At 39.9% G+C, this 20,818-nt stretch overlaps 1 protein-coding gene across 13 annotated transcripts in view; it reads left to right on the forward strand.

Annotated features, from left to right (window-relative positions):
• The window catches only part of Unc80 (unc-80 subunit of NALCN channel complex), a 179,283-nt gene that overhangs the window by 108,074 nt on the left and 50,391 nt on the right, over window positions 1-20,818 (forward strand). For 9 of the 13 annotated variants that reach the window (XM_087569006.1, XM_087569011.1, XM_087569012.1 and 6 more), the window contains 12 exons: window positions 2,662-2,769; window positions 3,882-4,020; window positions 5,721-5,902; window positions 6,431-6,562; window positions 7,873-8,059; window positions 8,638-8,769; window positions 10,579-10,722; window positions 15,635-15,735; window positions 16,691-16,777; window positions 17,690-17,873; window positions 19,009-19,103; window positions 20,658-20,747. In XM_087569006.1, the coding sequence (XP_087425132.1) occupies window positions 2,662-2,769; window positions 3,882-4,020; window positions 5,721-5,902; window positions 6,431-6,562; window positions 7,873-8,059; window positions 8,638-8,769; window positions 10,579-10,722; window positions 15,635-15,735; window positions 16,691-16,777; window positions 17,690-17,873; window positions 19,009-19,103; window positions 20,658-20,747 (1,581 nt within the window). The remainder of the gene's footprint in view (window positions 1-2,661; window positions 2,770-3,881; window positions 4,021-5,720; window positions 5,903-6,430; window positions 6,563-7,872; window positions 8,060-8,637; window positions 8,770-10,578; window positions 10,723-15,634; window positions 15,736-16,690; window positions 16,778-17,689; window positions 17,874-19,008; window positions 19,104-20,657; window positions 20,748-20,818) is intronic. The other 4 variants (XM_087569007.1, XM_087569015.1, XM_087569009.1 and 1 more) reach the window with 1 other exon arrangement.

The raw sequence follows: 20,818 nt of genomic DNA on the forward strand, positions 1-20,818 counted from the left end.
TCACCAGGTAAGATACCATGGGCAGGAGAAAAGATGTATTTTCTAGGGATGTTCTTATCTGCCCTGGAAATAAAATATCAGGCAAAACCAAACATAGCAAACAACAGATCTGTGCGGCTGTAAGAAAAGGCAGAAGATAAGTGCAAGACAGGCAGATGCTTCGTCTGTGCTTGGAAATAAACAGGGAACATTTCCCCAGGCTTTGTCTTATAAATACAAATTCAAGTGAGACTGTGATGATGGGTAAATAACCTTAGGGAGAACAGCATCTCCCTGGGATCTGTGAAGATGACACCTCACGTGACAAGTAAGACTTTGCAGGTGTGGTTAGGGACTTTACAATGAGACTGTGTCCTAGATTGTCCATGTGGGCTCAATGTAGTCATATGTTCCATCATATAGGGAGAAATGACTTCTGGGAGTTAGGGGCCATGAGCCCAGAACAAACTAGAAAACTCCAGACTCCAAGAAGTCAGGAAATACACTGGAGCCTTCCAATTGCTTTGAAATGTCTGACCTCCAGAACTGTAAAACTAACAAACCGGGGGTGTTCTGAGCCTTGGGTCATTTGTTGGAGCAGCAATGGAGAACAAATAGAAGAATACATTATGAAGCAACATAATCCGTAAATGGCTCAACCAGCTACAGGTGAGCTGAACCATACTAGAAGGTCTTTCAAGACCCTGTCACATTTCCAAGCGTTTAGCTACTTCTTCAGTCGAGCTGACAGAAGGTAATCATGACTGCCTTCCTCCTGCCAAGGCAAACTCCAGGTACCCACCTGCCCCTGAACAGTGTAGCCAAAATAACTATTCCACTGAATGCCCTGACTTCCTCTACAGATGCTTTTTTCCTAAATGCTTTTTTTGCAAAGAAATTTTTATGTAATGCCTGCTCACCTCAACAAGCATTCTTTATGCACTGTCTATGGGCAAACTTATCAGAGCAGATAAGCTATTAACTGAAAATAAGCAGGAGGCAAGGATCTTTCTACTACAGAGTTTACAGCCCAGGTTTAGGCTTAGATTGGGCAATATTACATACTACAAGCAGTTCAATTGTGTAGCAATATTTAATACTTCACTGTTTACTAAGGAGTTTTAATATTAAAACTTTTTTAAAAATTTATTTTACAATTCCAGGTTACAGTCCATTCTAGCAAGAAAGCTAAGGGGACAGGAACTTAAAACAGCTAGTCACCTTATACCCACAGCAGGACCACAGAAACATCAATGTATATATGCTCACTTGCTTGCTCAAGAGTTGATTTATCCAACTCTTTGTTTTGCTTTCTTTTCCAGATACTCTGATTTTCTTGTGCATTATTTGCTGAGTTAAAAAACACAGTACACAGGGATTTTTAAATACCACAGTATTTTCAGAAGACACACTTCTACGTCTGTGTGTGAAGCCATTGCTATAAATGATTTTTAAAGGTTTTCATGCCATATATATATACATGCATACATATATATGTATGTGTATATATATATTCATATGCATATATATACTATTTATACAGCATATTTTCCAAGTGTTTTATGTTCCCAAGCATGTACTTCCACAGTTTTTATTCTTTTTCTTTCAAAAAACACAGCTAGAGCTCTGATCTCTTTAATTTTTTTTAATGTAAGTTCATTTTAAAAGGTGGTCCCATACCAGCCCTAGAACAGATTTATTGTCTTGGGTTTTTGGGTTTTTTTGTTTTTTTTCTGTCAGAGTTTCAAGAGAGTTTCTTGGGTCCTGGGCATGCTTGTAGATTTGCATTTTCTTTCAAAATATCTTCATCTCACACTGTGAAGCTCTGCCAAAAATTCTTAAGAAGTTTAGCTTTTCCTTTGGCATAGAGGAAGAAAGTGTCTTGTTGGCATGACCCTGGTGAAACAAATGAGCTTTATTCTGTGTGAGTCCGAACAGGCTGGAATGCAGAAAAACAGGAAGGAATCAGAAGTCAGGATTAACAAATAAGGAAGGACTTCTTTGTGCCAACCCTGCCAGGCTTTGTCACCTTGGGAGTAAGATGAAGGCATCGTCTCATCCTTGTTTGTGTAAATGAAACAGCCTGTTCTGCAGTGAGGTTGAAGGCAGGGTTTGACAGAAGAGTTGTTGTCTTCTTTACATTTTTTCTTTTTTTTTTTTTAAGAAATGACTTTACCTGTACAATTTGTTTTGTTTTGGTATGATGGGTACTCTCAATTTACTCTTCCCCAAAAACCTTGTGTGCTTTTTGCCATCTTAACACTTGAAATACTTCTCTTCTTCCCTGACTACGTGGTTCACTGTGTATCTTAGAATAGCGCGTGTTTTATCTACATTAGCATTTATTTAAATTTGTTTGTTTTAACCACATGACACACCATAATCAAACCTGAAATGAAAATCAGAAACTTTTATCTTTCCCATGTTCGACTAGCTTTGCAATTTGGTCGGATCAGTCCACCTCTTTATCTTTGTTTCTTTAAAGATAAAGAAAATGTGTTTTAGTAATCATATCTAATCCCCCTTTTCTCAACAAAACCAATGCTTTTCAGAAAGTTTCTGTCTGTTGAAAAAATTAAAATTATACTTTCAATTAGAGAATAGTACCATGACGAGATTGGGGGACATAAAGTACTATGGGTTTGTGACAGTACCTTCAATACACACTTTGCCTTCTCTTAGTGCTCAGATAAATCTTGCCTGCGGACACCTTCCCTGAAGAAGAGAGTTTCAGATGTCAACCTGGAAGGGAAAAAGGACTCTGGAATGCTGAAGTACATCAGGCTTCAGGTATTAGCTCTCGGATCAGAAACATGCATTGGGCACTGACAGGAAAGATCCCCTGTAGACCCTGCTGGTGAGACAAAATGCAAGGCTAGCACTGTGTTGCCATGAATGCCTGTACCCTTAACTGGTGTGCAAAGGGAGAAAAATCCTTCTTACTGGGCAGCCAGTTCTCACAGAATGAGACCTAGAAGTTTGGGTGGACTGTACCTCACCCACTCTGCTGTCTCCAACAAAGCATGTAATGCTTTATAAAGCATTATAACATGTAATGGATATCCTAAATCAGACCACTTAGATTCATAAGCCCAATCTGTCTCTGAGACTTGGACAAGGACTTTCATTTGATTTCTTCTCTGATGTCTCGTCTATGAAAAGATGATTATAGGAATATACCTATCTCAAAAGATTATTGTATGGATTAAATAAAATAGTGCATTGGCCTACTTATCCAGTTATTGGCACACTATTCCGCTGCTCCTGCAAACTAAGCTTGAACTCATCCCTTTCCCTTCTGGGGAGGAAGGGCTTTTCATGATTTTCTAGACTTCTTACAGTGATGACTTATCTATCACTTTCATATATAACCTAAATTATCCGAAATAATGGATTAAGTAGGACTTTGTGAGTGGATCTGGGGCCATAGTCACAATGTATGATCTTATTATTTCAAAGAGAAATGTCATCCAAGTTCATGCTGCCTTCAGAAATTAACTTTATAAATTGATTCCTTTACAAGTTACATGCCATGTGGTTTTCAGTGGCAATCTGCTAACACAGAGAAAGAAAACTTTAAAAATCTACCAGAACTTTGAGGCCAGATCCATGATTGTTGACTGTTTTCTGTAGAGAAAATAATTAACCATACCCCATGGTTAACTTCATTGGAGTAATTATAAAATCGTTTTTGTGGTGAAAATATTACAAGATCATTATTTCTGACTTGCATCAACTAATAAAATATAAGATCTGCATGCGATGTCACATAAATCCACTCCTGTTTTAAGAAATATTTTAAGGTCTCCCAGGGGAATCAAAGAAGTGAGGTAGTTCTTGAGTTTCGAAAGGTAATTGTTGTCTTAAAAGATTTTGAACCATGATTTGCATCTCTCCCCCAGGTGATGAGTTTGTCACCAGCTCCCTTGTCTCTGCTCATCAAGGCAGCTCCAATTCTGACAGAGGAGATGTATGGAGACATCCAGCCGGCTGCCTGGGAGCTGCTTCTCAGTATGGATGAGCACATGGCTGGGGCAGCAGGTAAAGGAACTCTATGTGGGGCCTAGCTCCTGTGGCTTTAGTGACTAGTGTTGAAGGGCAGAGAAAAGGGCACCTTCAATTTTATCTCAGGATGATAGACGTTTCAACACTGGGAGCCATAAAAGCAAAGGAGATTTTTATGCAGATACTAAGAGGAAAGAATTGCTGTTTAAAACTCACATGCACACACTATTGGGTTTGCTGGCAGCTTATGACTATTACAAAGAAAAAAACTATTTTGCTAAGTAGAACTCTTCAATAATGTAGAATATAAATGTGATGCTTAAAATTTGAGACCAAGTGAAATACATTTAAAAATGAAGAATGGATTTTATATAGCCAGTAGGCTGAAAGGATTTTTCAAAAGCTAATGATCATGGTATCTAGCATTTATTTAGAGTTATATCACATTTTATTAATAAAATTTAATTTGTTTTTTTGTTTTGTTTTGTTGGGGGTTTTATTGATTGCTGTTGGTTTTGAGTCAGGATTTTACTGTGAAGCTCAGGCTGACCTTCGACCTCCTCATCATTTAGGATTTATGGATGTGTGCCTAGCACAAATAGCTCACAGTATAAATGAGCAAACTCAAGAGAGAGTTAAAGGAACTCGTGGAAGTTTGTCCCACTCAGGGTCAGAGAGGCATAAAATCAAACCGAAACCTTAAGAATGCATGTGGTAGATAGCCTTGCTTTATATCACTTTGCTAGAGAAAAACAGAACGCACCTCTCAACTGCAGTGCACTTGCCATTTCACAAAGCACTTTCCAGGCTGGAAAGATGCTCAGGCAGCCCCGAGAGGCTCAGACTCACAAGAAGAAACAAGCGCTTTCCCCTTGCATCATTTTACCTTACTGGAAGAGCAAATGTGGAGTCAGGAATTATCATGTACCCATCATCATCCTTCCCAAACATTTTCTGGGGAAGAAATGGATGCTACATGGTTAAGAGGCTTGTTCAAGATCATGCAGCAATGAAGTGTCAGAGCCTGGACCCTACCTCAATTCATATACAACTGAGCACGGTTTGAGTCTCTAGGGAAGAGGGAGAGAATGTAGATCATGCCTTTCTCCCCACCAATGGCCTTTCTGTCTGAGCTACGGGGGTATTTAATTTCTCATTATTCACAAACCTTATAACTGAACCACCACCCAGATTTCCCTTATTAATATTTAGCTTTTGCCAAGTTTTAAGATTTTAAGTTTTCTGATTCATGAAACTACTTTTGGTGCTCAGTCTCTGGAAAGGGTAGATGTTCTAAAGAGAATCTACATCACTGACTTTGCTTTTCATATCCCGATAGACCTGAGGTTGTTTTAAGGACTGTCTTTCTGCTCCATTCTGTGATCACTAGTCAAGAGACTCGCCATTTCCTAAACAGCACATTTCACTGGGTAGCTTGTTTTGGTTGCTTTCTATGGCTCTGCTGGGAGCCAAAGGAAGCTTTTCTTAGAACGAGTTCTCTGCTGAAATCTCACACTGTCTCTGCTTTGGCACCAGCTACCAGATGTCACGGTTAAACATCATTTGCTGTTAGTGTCTATTGTCTGGAAGATCGTTAGCTTTGGACTGCTGGTGGCCCACCTCCCTCACCTCTAGAGTGGTTCTAAGAAGGTAGAAGGTCCTTATCCCTCCAATCCCAGAAACAACACAACGTCTTAAGATATGCAGCTGATGAATTAACTGTTGGCTCTTTTCAGCCGCCATGTTCCTGTTGTGTGCCGTGAAAGTCCCTGATGCTGTGTCGGACATGTTGATGTCCGAGTTCCACCATGCGGAGACTGTCCAAAGGCTGAATGCGGTCCTCAAGTTCCACACGCTCTGGAGGTTCCGCTATCAGGTCTGGCCCCGGATGGAGGAGGGGGCGCAGCAGATCTTTAAGGTGAGAGACACTATCTACATGGGAACCACATCAGCACAGTCAACCCAGGGCTTGTTTCAATCCGTAAAACACAGACCCCCAGGGCGCAGTCAAAGAATTCTTCTTCCCTCCATTTATCTCAGTAAACTTAACTTATATATAAGTAGATTATATTTGAGTAAACAAATTAAAATATACAGGAATATAGAACAGGGAAATCAAGTCAGTAGCAGCCTCAGGGTCACCACCTAAGGTTGGGTTTTAACCATTCAGGCGTCTGGTTGTGTAGACACATACAGATGTCTAGGGTAGAGTAGAGTGATCAGCACAACTCAGGATCCTTTTGTTAAAACACATCGTGATGAGTTAACTGAGGCACAAAGAGGATCGTCCTGTGTGCCATAACAGAGAACTCTTAGAACCCAGCCTTGTCCTCTTACTCCTCTAGAGCGCCACTCAGGCCCTTGAAACATACTAAGGCTGACTGTCCAATTCTACCTGGGGCTGACTCCATCCTACTCACCTCACTCTTCTGCTGTCTACTAACAGATCCCGCCACCCAGTATAAACTTCACCCTGCCCTCACCTGTACTTGGAATGCCATCTGTCCCAATGTTTGACCCTCCGTGGGTCCCTCAGTGCAGCGGGAGTGTACAGGACCCCATTAATGAAGACCAGTCTGTGAGTAACAGGCCCTTTCTCTCCCATTTCTTCACTGTGTGGGATGCATGAGACCGTTTGGCCATTCTTGTCATGAGAGCATAATAACACAGAAAGCTGCAGTGACCCACTGTCTTGGAAATAGGAGAAACTAGCTTCTATCAAACTTTGGTTTTTTTTTTTTTGTTTTTTGTTTTGGTTTCTTTTTGTTTTTTTGTTTTGTTTGTTGTTGTTGTTGGTTGTTTTTGCTGTTGTTGTTTTATTGTCAAAATGTCAGACAAATGGGCATTTGTTCACTGGCAAAGGGAACATTTTTACTTCTGTTTGTTGTTAAATTAATTTAACTGCAGTGTGTGAGCTGCCCAGTGGTTAGATCCATGGGTTCAACAGGAGTAAGAACTGAAGACAGAAGTTTCTGTTTCTTTTCATTTGCTCATCTGATTGTTATCACAACATCAACATTGCTGCTGTTACTCAAGACCTTGGGTGTTACAGCACTTGTAGGCATCTCTGCTACAGGTAACATAGCTCAGAGACAGCTAAGTTAATTTACAGGAAAAACATAACATGTGCCTTTTGAAATGGATGATTCATCAAAACTACACCGTTATCACCATTTAATAATATACCTCTAAATTAAGAATAATGGGGTTTTGACTCAAAATAAAGCAAAAGCATCACAATTAAGGAAGGCATATGTGATGGACCCACTGCTTGGGAGGAGTCTTCTGATCCTTGTCTTTATCTTTTGTCTGTGAAACAGTAGATTGGTTTTGATATTCTTCCCTTCATATTCTACATTCAACTTGTGTAATACTTTCCAAAGTCCTCCTTTCCATCCAATAACATTCTCCTACGAAATATTCCCAGTGTGATGCTGTACTTACTGATAAATCTTCTTTCCCTTGTGCTTAATAGTTGATTGATAAAATGTGGTAAAGCATGTAACTTATTTCAGAGTCACATCTCTTTCTTTTTCCCTTGCAAGTTCTGTCTATTTCATTAACACTGTGTGATGAACATACTTCATGTAAAGCCTGTTTAACAAAAGTTGTTCTTCATGTTGAAACAGTGACTATCATCTGAACATGTAAAATAGCATCGTTTCCAGAAGTTACATTCTTGAGACTTACAATAAAGCAGAGGGGGGAAAGTCATCAACTTAGAAATTTAATAAAAATTTTAATACATATATTTTTTCATGAATCATGTCCTGGTAGCCTAATATTTCCTGAGGGAAAACTCCCACCTTTAAGTGATTTTTAGTTTACTCTTTGTGCCTATGATCCTGCAAGAAGATTGACCATGCACTTGCTTTTGTGTCTCCACAGAAATCCTTCTCTGCCCGGGCAGTGTCCCGCTCCCATCAGAGGGCAGAGCACATCTTAAAGAACTTGCAGCAGGAGGAAGAAAAGAAACGCCTTGGTCGGGAGGCGAGCCTCATCACCGCCATCCCCATCACCCAGGAGGCTTGCTATGAGCCTACCTGCACACCCAACTCAGAGCCTGAGGAAGAAGGTGCCTTCATAGCTAGCATAGACTTCGTGAGGGATTATGCCACAGGGAAGGGACTACTTTTAGATAAACAAGGATGTTACCATGTGACATGCTCTCCTCTATCTCTCCCTTACAAGGAAAGAAGAGATGCCGTGTTCTAAAGTTTAGAATTGTCCTATATCTAGAGAACAGTAGCAACCTTGAACAAATCAGTCTGGTAACAGAGCAAGCATTGGTTGTGGTTCAGGAAAGCTGAATCCACAGTGCATCAGACAGCAAGTGTACTGAGTCTTACTTGAGGTAGTCCATCCATTGCTTTTAACCATCACCAGTGTAGATAGCTTTCTGCCGGTTACCAAATATTGATTCATCAACCACTCTAAGTTCATTGATTCTCTGTTCTGGTTTTGTGGGAAAGTTTAGAAAGAATTTTTGCTTTCCCTAGAAGTTCTCGTTTTGTTTTCTAAGTGTGCAGTAAGGTGGGAAAACGTTATGTTCTGCAAGTAGCAATACTTGATATAAGCACAAGTTTACTTTGGGGGTGATGATAAATCTGGGTTATGAAAACCAAAATTTACATTCCCTGTTCTGTTTGCTAGTAGAAGAAGTCGCCAATCTGACATCCCGACGGCTGTCCGTGAGTCCATCCTGCACCTCCAGCACCTCGCACAGGAATTATTCCTTCCGCAGAGGGTCAGTCTGGTCCGTACGTTCAGCAGTCAGTGCTGAAGGTGTGTCCCACTACCACTGTACTGTTCTTGATGACTACCTTGCTCTAAAACGTACTCTAAGATCAGAAATGCCTTCTTTTACACGGTTCTAGATCCCGTTCAACAGTACTTCATTGAGGATTTTCACTTCCGTGTTCAGAAGGGATATAGGTCCACAGTGTTCATTTCTTGTGATGTCATCCTCTACTTTCAGAATCAGAGAAAATACACAGCTGGGTGTACACACAGGTTTAAATTGCCATTTGAACACTGCTCATGTTGACTGCCAAAAATGGATACAGATACATGTCTTTTTTCATTTTCATATGTAACAGAGTCCTTTTCACAACTTTGGGGAATTATTATTTGACTGGTTATTTAGAGTCAACACAATTACCACATATTTGTGACTTCCCCAAATTTCCTCCTGTTGCTGACACCTGATTTCCTCGCAGTGGAATGAGAAAGCATACCTTGTGTGAGTTAGCCCTTTAAACCTACTGTGGCCTCCTTACCGCTTACTCTGCTCTCTGCGGAGTAGCACGGTTTCTTTCTTCTGACATTTGGGTCTGTCTGGTTTACAATGATGTTCAAGGCTGTGATTTCCTTGTGAACTCTGCTCAGCTGCTCTCTTATGAAAAATTATATAATCTCCAGTGATTACTGTCAAACTGACTCCTGGGAGTCTCCCCCATCCCAGGCAATGTTATGATTCTTATACATAGATTGTGTTTTAGCTAGTTTGCTTATTCATGCTTTTCCCCATTCTACTAATTCTGCCACTTGTTTGGAAATTTTAATACATTTTTACTTAATGCAATTTAAATAAACTAAGATCTATGTCTGCCTTATTAAATGACAGAAATGTCATATGAGATAGTTTGTAATATTTATTTTCTATTATATACTTTTCATTTATATGAAATGTATGAAAGGACAGAATATTCATAATGGTCCCTTTAAAACTCTTGCCTAACACGCACCGTCACACCTGAGCACGCCAGGGAGAGTTCCCGTTGATCGTCTTTGTTCCTGAATATGAACACTATTTTCTTATATCTTTGAGCATCTCATACATTTTTATTGAAAGTGGATAAAGATGTCTAACAGGTATCTACCATCCATCTATCATTTCAATACCCCATATGCATTTGATAAGATAGTAGGGTTGACAAGAACTGAATGAAGCCTTTACCTTCCAGCCCTCCACAGGACCCATCTAAAATCTGAAATAGTCACAGAACTTAGGATAGGACACTCAAAGACCCATCAGTCTTAATATTTTATAAAAAGTGTTCATTTTGTATCATTAATAAAAGTGAGTTTATTTTTATGTTAATATACTGTTAGGTAACTTTAGTATCACTCTTGACTTTTATTACTGCATGGCCCTTTATTCTATTTGAAGAGATTTTCAATTTTAGTATTTATTGACTTATCAGATAATGGCAATAATATGACTGGGTTGCATCATTTTTATCCTAAATTCACATGCTTTATGCTACTCAATGTTCATGCTTATAAATCTCTCACACATGTTCATGACATGTGGCATCTGTGAAAAATGCCTTAGGCCTCATTTACAATTTTATTTTCTCTGATTTCATATTAAGACCTTACTTCCTATTTCAATTGACTGTGCATCTCTTTCACTACAACACAGGCTAAGGACCGTGCTTGGGAAGATGTTTAATTTGGTTGTTTTATAATGGGGGAAGCACTATCTTTATAGTCACGTGTATTTGTATTTTACCACCATTATAGACTGTATTGCAAAATAGAATTTGAACTGCAAATCGTTATTGCATTAGATTTTGTCTCTCTTTCCAGATGAGGAACACGCCACTGAACACACGCCAAACCACCATGTGCCTCAGCCTCCGCAGGCAGTGTTCCCAGCATGCATCTGTGCGGCAGTTCTTCCCATTGTTCATTTAATGGAGGATGGCGAGGTGCGGGAAGATGGCGTGGCAGGTATCATCTGGCCAGTCAAACTGTTCTATTCTTATGCTGCTCGTCTGATGGAAACAAGAGTTTTCTCCTGAACATACATACTGCTGACCATATGCTGGGTTGTTCACAGTATATGTTATAATTACAGATTTTTAACATAATATACTAATCCTATCACTCTCTCTGCCTCCTTCTCTTGCTTCTTTTTATTACTTTACTAAGAAATTTCTTTAAAATCAGTAGCTAGGTCCATGAAAATTTTTTTATTACCAGAAAAATATAACAGTACTTATTTGACTATCAACAAGTCAATAGTGATTTTGCCCAACTCAGAAACCTTAACTATCAATTCACTAGTGCTAAACCTTCATTCCTACTTGATTACCTCCCCAGATATGCCAGTAAAGAGAATTTTGCAGCAGAAAGGATAAACTAGGAATAAAATGATATATTTACATTGGACATCTCTTTTTGTGTTTCTTTCTTTCTTTGTCTTTTTTATGCTTAACTAGGAACTGGACCCAAGTTGTGCACATGATAACCAAGAGTTCATCCACTGAGCTCTATCTCCAATCCTCTTCTTACTTAATTTTTTTAAATCAAATCTCATGAAGCTTCCCAGGCTTGCTTTGAACTCACTTATAGCTAAGGCTTGACTCGAACTTGCAATCATCCCTTCTCAGCACCCCCTCAGCAAGTAGCTGGAATTGCAGGCCTGTGCAACCAGATTCAGCTAAGGTTACAATTCTTCCAGTTATTAGCATGTATACTTCTAGAAAGAGAACAAGAGTTTTAATATTAAGATTCAATAGCATATTTTTAATCCCATCCCCCAAAGGAGCAAAATATCTAAGCAGTCTTTGGGCTGACAACAGACATGAATAACACTGTTACATAAAACAATACTTTCTTACATTTTGTTTACAAAACTGCAGAACCTATTTTAAATTAACTAGCGATGGTTAGCGAAGAAACGATAAGAATTGTCATGCTAACACCTCCCTAACAAAGCATGAATCTGGGACAAGCATTGAAGTGTTGTTTCACAATATGAATAAAAAGGCTGAAAACTATAAATACCTTTGGCATGGAGTTGGTTTGTTAGTATAAACATTTGTAAATGACACTGTGTATCGTATATCATATATGATAATGAATATTTGAAAATAATTTGGATGCTCAAGCACAGGAGAACAATTAATCTTGTTGCCCTGTCTGATAGTATTCTCAATGCTTTGGAAATCATAGTTGAGAAAATTGACTTAGTGTTCTGCATTGAGTTAAAAACATTAGTTCATGTTTCTGAGATATATGTGTATGTATGTATGTATGTATGTATGTATGTATGTATGATTTGTATAAATATGGAAAACAGAACCCAGTTAGTAACTCTTTCTATATTGATGAACCTAACAGATTTTCTTTCTCTTCAATATTTTTCTTTATTTCCACATTGCCTTACTGAAGCAGTGAGATTTCTATTTAAGTCTTATAAGTCTTACTATATTTTAGTAATTAGTTTTAACATGGACACCTCATCTCTGGATTGTATGTAGAGCTCAGTTGTAGAACCTTTGCCTTGTCTATTTGAGCACAACAAACATAAACATGTACACACATACACACATGCATGAACATACACATACACATTCACACATTCACATACACACACACACATTTTAATTATTTTGACATATGCTTCAAAACTAAAGGTTACTTTTATATATTTCTTATTCATGGCATTCATTTGTATAGCTCTTGATTTTAATTAAATGGCTAATTTCTGAAACAATAATAGGGTCTTTTTTTATTCAAAACACAGGCTAAATGATAAGTGTGTGCTGCGTTCTGAACTCTAAGCTTGGAAGCCAGCAGAACTGTGACCACTGCGCATGTGCTGACCTCCACTCCTCTGCTTCCTTCCTCAAGGGATCCAGGGAAGCTTAGCCTGACCTGTGTCATAATGAAGGAGCACTTATGAGTAGGATCAGATATTTATTCCCAGGAACCTAGTTACTGCCACCTCAACCACTTTACCTCTCTGAAATGGATACTATTTAAAGTATCTGGATAATAAAAGTTCACCTCTAGTTCATTTGAATTTTAAACTAAGGCATATTTTAAAACCTAAATAATTGCTTAAATTTTTCTAAAGAGGTTGGAGAGAGAGCTCGGCAGTTAAGAGCATTGGTTTGATTCCCAGCTCTAACATGGGCGATCACAACTTTCTGTAACTAGTTCCAAGGAGTCCAACAGCCTCTTCTGATATAATCTTTACAGGCACCAGGCACATATGTGGTGCACACACACACACGCAGCAAAACATTCATATACATATAATAAAATAAATCTGAAAATTGCTCAAATAAAAAGTAAATTTTAAAGCAGAATTTATACCAAAAGCAATGGATTTTGGCTTTAACTTTTAAAATAAAATTACATTGCCAGCGTTAGGTTGGTCTCCAAGTCAAGGACAAGTAGACCCTCTTTCTTACAAAGACATTGCTTGCAGAATAACACCAATACCTAAAGACAAACCAGCTCCTTATACAGGAAACTCCTGTTTTCCTCTCCTTATATAGGAAACTATTCAATTAAAAGCAACAACTTTTCACTTCGCAATACAAAAAGTGTTCAGAAGACATTTTTGTTCTATCGTAAGCAAGTGAGCTTTATTGTATTTCACTCCTTAAAAAACAATACTGTCATTAATTCTTTGAAATTCTCATACATGTACACAATTTTAATCATATGTACCCTTCTCTCTGCTTCCCTCAAACTCACTCTGGGACCAACAGACCCTTACACAACTTGATATTTTCTTTCTTTCTTTCTTTCTTTCTTTCTTTCTTTCTTTCTTCCTTCCTTCCTTCCTTCCTTCCTTTCCTTCCTTTCCTTCCTTTCCTTTCCTTTCCTTCTTTTCTTTTCTTTTTAGTTTTTAATTCTTTTTATGTGTATGGTGTTTTATTTGTCTGTATACCACATGTGTGCCTGGTACCTTTGGAGACCAAAAGAGGGCATAAGATACCTTAGAACTGGAGATACATTTGTGAGTCACCATGGGAGTGCTGGGAATTGAACTCAAGTCCTCTTGAACAGAACCAGTCCTCTCCCCCCCCCCTTTGGTCATTTTATTTATTTACATTTCAAATCTTGTCTCCCTTCCTGCTTTCCCCTCTGCAAATTCCCTATCCCATACCCCTTCCCCCTGCCTCTATGAGGATGTTCCCTTACCTACCCACTCCCACCTCACTGCCCTAACATCCCCCTAAGGTGGGGCATCAAGCCTCCACAGGACCAAGGGCCTCCCCTTCCATTGATGCCAGATAAGGCCATCCTCTGCTACATATGCAGCTGGAGCAGTGTGAACTCTTTGGTTGGTGGTTTAGTCCCTGGGAGTTCTAGAGGCTCTGGTTAGTTGATATTGTTCTTCCTATGGGGTTGCAAACCCCTTCAGCTCCTTCAGTCTTTTCTCTAACTCTTCCCTTGGGGACCCCCATGCTCAGTCCAATGGTTGGCTGTGAGCCTCTGACTCTGCATTTGTCAGGTTCTGGCAGAGCCTCTCAGAAGACATCTATATCAGGCTCCTGTCAGCAAGCACTTCTTGGCATATACAGTAGTGTCTGGGTTTGGTGTTTGTGTGTAGGATGGATCCCCAGATGGGGTAGTCTCTGGATGGCCTTTCCTTCAGTCTCTGCTCCATTCTTTGTCCCAGCATTTTCTTTAGATAGAAACCATTCTGAGTTAAAAATTTTTATATGGGTGGGTGGCCCCATTCCTCAGCCTGGGCCATGCCTATTCACTATGGTATGATCCCAAAGGTTCTATTTCTCCTCTGTTGAGTATTTCGGCTAACTTTGAATCCTGGGAATCTCTTTCTTTCCTGGCATCTGGGACTTTCTAGTGGTTACCCACAGTTACCCATCCCCCGCTGCTACACACCTCTGTTCAATTTCCTGACCCTCTCTCTATACTTCTTCCTGTCTCCTCCCACACCTGATCCTGCCCCTTTTTTCCCCGGCCCCTCCTCTCTCCCTCCCAGGTCTCTCCCTTCCTCTGCCTCTGGTGATCTTTTTAACTGCCGAGTCCTCCCCTTAGCCTTGATGTTCTCTCTTTTGATTGTTGTCATTATTAATCGCCCTTTTCATCTACTTACTGCTGACCACATGCAAGTGGTTTGGGTCTATCCTCTAATGTGAACTCAGGAGTCCTTCCCATCCTTACTGGAGTTTCGATGCCTTAGTCTTATGCAGGCAACATCTGCTGTGATTTGATTCTGCACCTGCTATGTCATATTCAGAAGAAAGCATTTTACTGTAATTCTCTCTGCTGGATCCTGATGTTTTCCTAGCACTCTTTCACGTTTCCTGAGGCTTGGATGGGAGGCGGTTCATCCAGAACACCCACTGTATTTATAATGCTTGTTCTCAGGGGTTTGAATGGCTGAATCCTTGCAACCACTTATTCTCAGGACTTGAAACAATCATGAGTCTCTGTCTTAAGCAATTCTCCCAGCAAAAGGAGCTTCTCTGACCAAGGTTCAGAGCAGCACAAGTCTGTGGATATAAACATAAACTTGAGAAGGTAGTTTGGCAACATGACCATTTAGTAAAACACCAGAAGGTTTCCAGCACAGCCTATGTTCTCCCTAGTCACAGGCTGTTGACCAAAGTACAATACCAGCCATGAAATCCATCCTGTGGAGCAGCCTTGATCAGACAGTGGTCAGTTTCCCTGATAACCACCATGCTCCTATTGAATCATTGGTTACCACTTGTCGGGCAGGTCAGCAGTTAGATCCCTGAGACTCACATAATAGAACGTCGACTTCAGAAAACCTTTGAAAGCAGAAAGAACTCATCAAAGCTTAGTAAATTGCTTGAAAACTTTCTCTTGTTAAAGGACTTATGGCCATTTCTTTTCTCTTCTAAAGTCAGTGCTGTGGCCCAGCAAGTCTTGTGGAACTGTCTCATTGAAGATCCATCAACAGTTCTTCGACATTTTCTGGAAAAACTGACCATCAGCAATAGACAAGTGAGTTCTTCCTTCTCAGTAGCCGTGAGTGTGCACTCCGCTGAAAGCAAGCCAGGAACTTTACAGGGCTGCCTGCTCGGTCGGTGTCCTCTGAGATGCAGTCAACAGACGCCTTTTAAGTTACGGCAAACAATATTAAAATTCTGCTATTTCGTTCAGATTTCTCCAGTAATTGATTTTTCCAAGTGTGCATGGTATGTTGCTTGGTAGCCCAGTGACTTTAAACATTTTCAGTACTTTAGAGAAAGACTGAATCAGCTTTATATGTTTAGGGTTAGACACATCTGTGGCATTCTAGTTGTTTGGTAGCCTGGAATGTAAGTGGGGTTATTTCAGTACGTTAGTGTCCCCATCACCCAGAAAGCTAATTTACCACACTACCTGTAAGGTGACAAATTAGTTTCATGGACTTTAAGAAAACAAACATGATTAATATGCTTTTTCTCCGGTCTCTATAGTGATGATCTTCACTAGAAGATTAAGTTTGGTTTCTGGGAAACAAGGTTAACTGTTAGACATTTCTATTTATCTTCCTTTGCTCCCCTTTATCTCATTGATTGAAAACCTAGGTAACTAAATTCGGAAAGGCAATTATCCTAGTGTGTGGATTAGTTGCTCAGATTAGATCTCCACATTCCAGTTCTACCTGGCAAGCATCATAAATACAACCAAGTACACAATCCTCACAGGATTTACCTATAGACACTGTGCCAAGTTTTATTTTAAAATAAAATCACCTGCTGTTTGGTGATATTTATATATTATCCATAAAGGAAAGTTATTCCTGCTGTAAGAATCACATGTACTATCAGTTTTCATGGGTAATTAATTTCTCCTCTGCCATGCTAAAGTGGTGGACATTAACAAATGGGCAAACAGAAGGAAAATTGCCCTCACGTTTCAAGCAGTCAGGTTCTGATAGCATGGCTGCTGACTGGGTCTGTTCTTCTTCCAGGATGAGCTAATGTACATGCTGCGTAAACTGCTCTTAAATATTGGAGACTTCCCAGCTCAAACGTCACACATCCTGTTCAACTACCTGGTGAGTCTCAGCAGCTGACAGAATTTTCTGGTAGGAATCAGGAACACGAAGAAAGAGATGTGGAAATCCCCCTCCAATAAATTTCTAATAATAGTATAATTGAAGGATGGTCAGCAGAAGTTTCCACTTTTAGAGTGGGGAAAACCCTGCCTGGCACAATCTTTGGCATGTGGTGGATCCTCGATAAATTTATCGTCTTGGTTCTCCTTTTAGCATTAGGCAACATTTTTAGGTCAGTTTTTAGCCTCCCCACCCCCACCCCCACCCCCTTTTTTTTTACTTCGCGCTTTAAAACATACGTGCATACTCTCTAGAAAGACGTTGTAAGTGTAGGCTTCCATAGTAGCGCTTTATGCTTTATTTTGCCTGGACAGCTTCTCTCTGACCCCTCTAAGATTTACATGTTTCTTCACATCCTTCTCCGTAAACTCCAAATGAATCTGCATGCAGTTTAGGGGCCGGAGCATGTTAACTACTCTGAAATTGTCCCTCAATCCAGGCAGATAGCAAACAAACGTCTTTGTTGATGTTTTCTCCCTTTCTGTTAAGAGGGAAATATTCATACGCATGTGCATCTCTAGCAGCCTGACAAACTTAGCTCGCACTACAAATTTAGACCTGTAAGAAATATTTATGATCCCTTTATTTTGTCTGTGACTGATTTGGTCTTCTTTGTCGGTGTCCGTTTGTTGGCTAGCCCGGGGGGGTGGGGGGGGGAAATAAGTGAGAACCAGATTGGTCAGCTTTTCCTGTGGTGTCTTCTCTTGATTGGTGTCATTGGAAGTTTTCCAGAAGCATGTGGGCAGAGACTGTGAATACTAGGATGATTTAATCTTAAAAGCAAAAGCCAAGAGAATGGGAACGAGAGTGGGGGAAGAATGTGACGCGGCGGTTGTTGGTCTTCTGCTTCAGGTGGGACTCATCATGTACTTTGTGAGGACCCCGTGTGAGTGGGGGATGGATGCGATCTCTGCCACTCTGACCTTCCTGTGGGAGGTGGTCGGGTATGTGGAGGGGCTCTTCTTCAAGGATCTCAAGCAGACGATGAAGAAGGAGCAGTGTGAAGTGAAGCTGCTGGTCACTGCCTCCATGCCAGGTGAATCCATGTGTACACTTGTTCACTCCCCGTCAAAAGACATGGGACTTTCTCGTTCACAAGAGAAATAGAGTTCCAGCCCCTGGCATTGAATGCCCTCAAGAATTTTTGTTTAGTAGAGTCAGAAGAAATACAATAGCCCCTTCAAAAGTCAGAGCTTATGAGATGAAAAGGCAGACATCGGAACAGAGTGCCTGTGAATCAGGCCTTGAAGAGTAGCCAAGGTTAGAGATTTATTTAAGTGTGTAGCAGAGGGCACGTTAAACTGAAAGCCATTGTGAGTGAGTTTTTTGGCACTGCCATTTGAATGACATTGTTTGTGTGGCAAGGACCCTGGGCCTTTGTAAACCCAATAAGAGGAGGCTTTATGAAAAGCTGGAAGAAAGGGGGGAAAAAAACAGGAAAAGGGAGACATAGAAAAGAATACAATGTGTGGCATAAACTCTAGACACAGTTAGTTCCTCTTTGTGCAGCACAGCAGGCTTGTCCCTAAGATGAAGGTTTTATCCCCGTGGTGGGTGGGGTGGGGGTGGGACAAAGATGTAAGATGAAACATGGATGTAAATAAAGAGAAAGACTATATTATATGCAGAGGAGAGAACACAGTTTCTGGCAGCATAGAAGCCCCATGTTAAAATCAGCATTGCCCTTCATTAGATTTATAATTGGAATTAGCTGTGGGAAAAATAAAAGCATTTTTCGTGCTTTCCTTTCCATGTGACTGATCTATAAATGCAATTACAAACACAGTTGTGGTGAAGGCATTAGTTTCCGTATATAAAATGCTTTCTTGAGAGGCCTGGCTTGTGATAGCCATCCAACAGGTGCCGTGGATTACTGCGCATTTGTACGCTGTGTAGAGGATTCAAAAGAGCAATAGGCTTTTGTTTATTATCAAAAGCCATATTCTTAAACTCACATTCCTAAAAGCTTGGCAACAGCTAGTTTTATGTCAGCCTGAGCCAGATAAGACCCTATTTCCTGTTTCAAAAACAAACTACCTAAGTTGAAAGGGGAGCTGGTAACAATGACAGTGGAAATCAGTTTATTGATACTATGTTAATTTTAATGTTTTATGCCTTCAATATAAACTTACACGAAAGACTACGTTCATGGTTATATGTATTTTGAATAGGTACCAAAACCTTGGTAGTTCATGGGCAGAATGAATGTGATATCCCGACACAGCTGCCAGTCCACGAAGACACTCAATTCGAAGCCCTGCTGAAGGTAGGAAAGTTTTGCTCCATTTTTGACAGAAATGATTTTAATGCATACCTGTGCCCCCACGGTAAACATGTTTTGGAATTAAAATAAGTGGCATTTTCTGTATTCAATGAACACACCCAGTTCTTCGCTCTCCAGTGCCCCTTCTCCTATGGAACACTTAAGTTCCCCCACTTGTAACTGACGTTTTAACTCTTCATTAAAGCAGTCCAAACTGGGAAAATTCTGTCTCAAACAACAACAGTGCTGCTTTGCGTGTTATTCCCAATTCCTCCGAAAGCTGCAGAGTCTGGTTTAGGAGTAGTTGGTGCTACTATCTTCTTTATTTACTGTGCCATGGTTTTTCCTCACAAAGTAAATTCAGTCTATCAACTGATATAATACCAAGTGGAATCTATATGCAGGAAATATATAGAAAAAATCAGGTAGGCAAAGAAAGAATTCTCTTTTTCATTCTATTTTTATTGAAAATATAATTTCTTATTTAAAATTGAAAACAGAACTTTTAACTTGAAATTAAAGATAAAAATATGTTCTCATATAATATATTCTGAACATGGTTCCTCTCCTTCACCTCCTCCCAGATCTTCCTCACTTCACCCACCCAAATCTATAGCCTTTCTTTCTTCTCTTATTACAAAGCAAACAAGCATCTAAAACAAACAACAAAGCAGACTATGACAAAACAAAAGAAAAAAAGAATTAAAGACAAACCACAAGAAATGCGGACACATAGACACATACATTTGCACACACAGAAATCCCTTAAAAGCACGAGCATTTTCTAAGAGTTACGATTAACAATCCTCCTCAAAAGAATTAGTTACTCACTACTCCTGCATGCACGGCTTGGAATGTAAAATAATCTGTAGGATACCAATCCTGACTCATCTGGAGTCCAAGTCTCCAGTAATCTTACCTTACTAGGTACAACTGAAACTCAGTTCTGAATCCTAATGTAAGTAGGAAAGAGTGCAGGCCATGACTTCTGTTTCAGACTTCTTCGAGGTCTCCAGTGAACATGCAAGGTCCTTGGAAGCTAGCAAGCTCTTAACACCACCCATTTGCATACTTTCATTGAATGGTGGATATCAAGAGTCTGACAATGTGTTTCCTCCATGGCTTCACTACAGCCAGTGTGACATAAATCATAGGACCTCCCTGACCAGTTTCTTTTATCAGTAGTAGCATAGCAGTTTGATTATACAAGTTTTCTGCATGGAAAGCTCTGAAGCCAGTTCACAATGATCGGTGGATGCATTATAGTTTGTAATATTCTTTACGCTGTTACGAAGCATGGTTTCCCTAATCCCACATGCCCAGTAGGTGCCACTGTCCCTCCATAGACTAACACTTGGTCAGAATTAAAACTGTGCCACTTTGGGCACTGTAAGAATGGATGATTTACAGTCCCAGTCTTTACTCTTACTTTTAGGTAAATTTAGCACTATAGGTTCTCTTGCCCCTATAAGAATTACCTTGTATCTTTCTAGCGTACTGTATACCAAGTAATATACTCTTGATAAACTCTTATAAAATGTGTTGCTATTGTTCTAGGAGTGTCTGGAGTTTTTCAACATCCCAGAGTCCCAGTCAACACATTATTTTCTCATGGATAAACGGTGGAACCTCATCCACTACAACAAGGTAAGTCTGCAGCCATGATGTCCAAGCTGTGCTGTGTCATGGCTTACACAACCCTTTCCAAGTGCAGCTTA

The sequence above is a fragment of the Rattus norvegicus genome, chromosome 9 (genome assembly GCF_021556685.1).
Source record: "Rattus norvegicus strain SHRSP/BbbUtx chromosome 9, alternate assembly SHRSP_T2T, whole genome shotgun sequence".
Classification (NCBI taxonomy): Eukaryota; Metazoa; Chordata; class Mammalia; order Rodentia; family Muridae; genus Rattus; species Rattus norvegicus.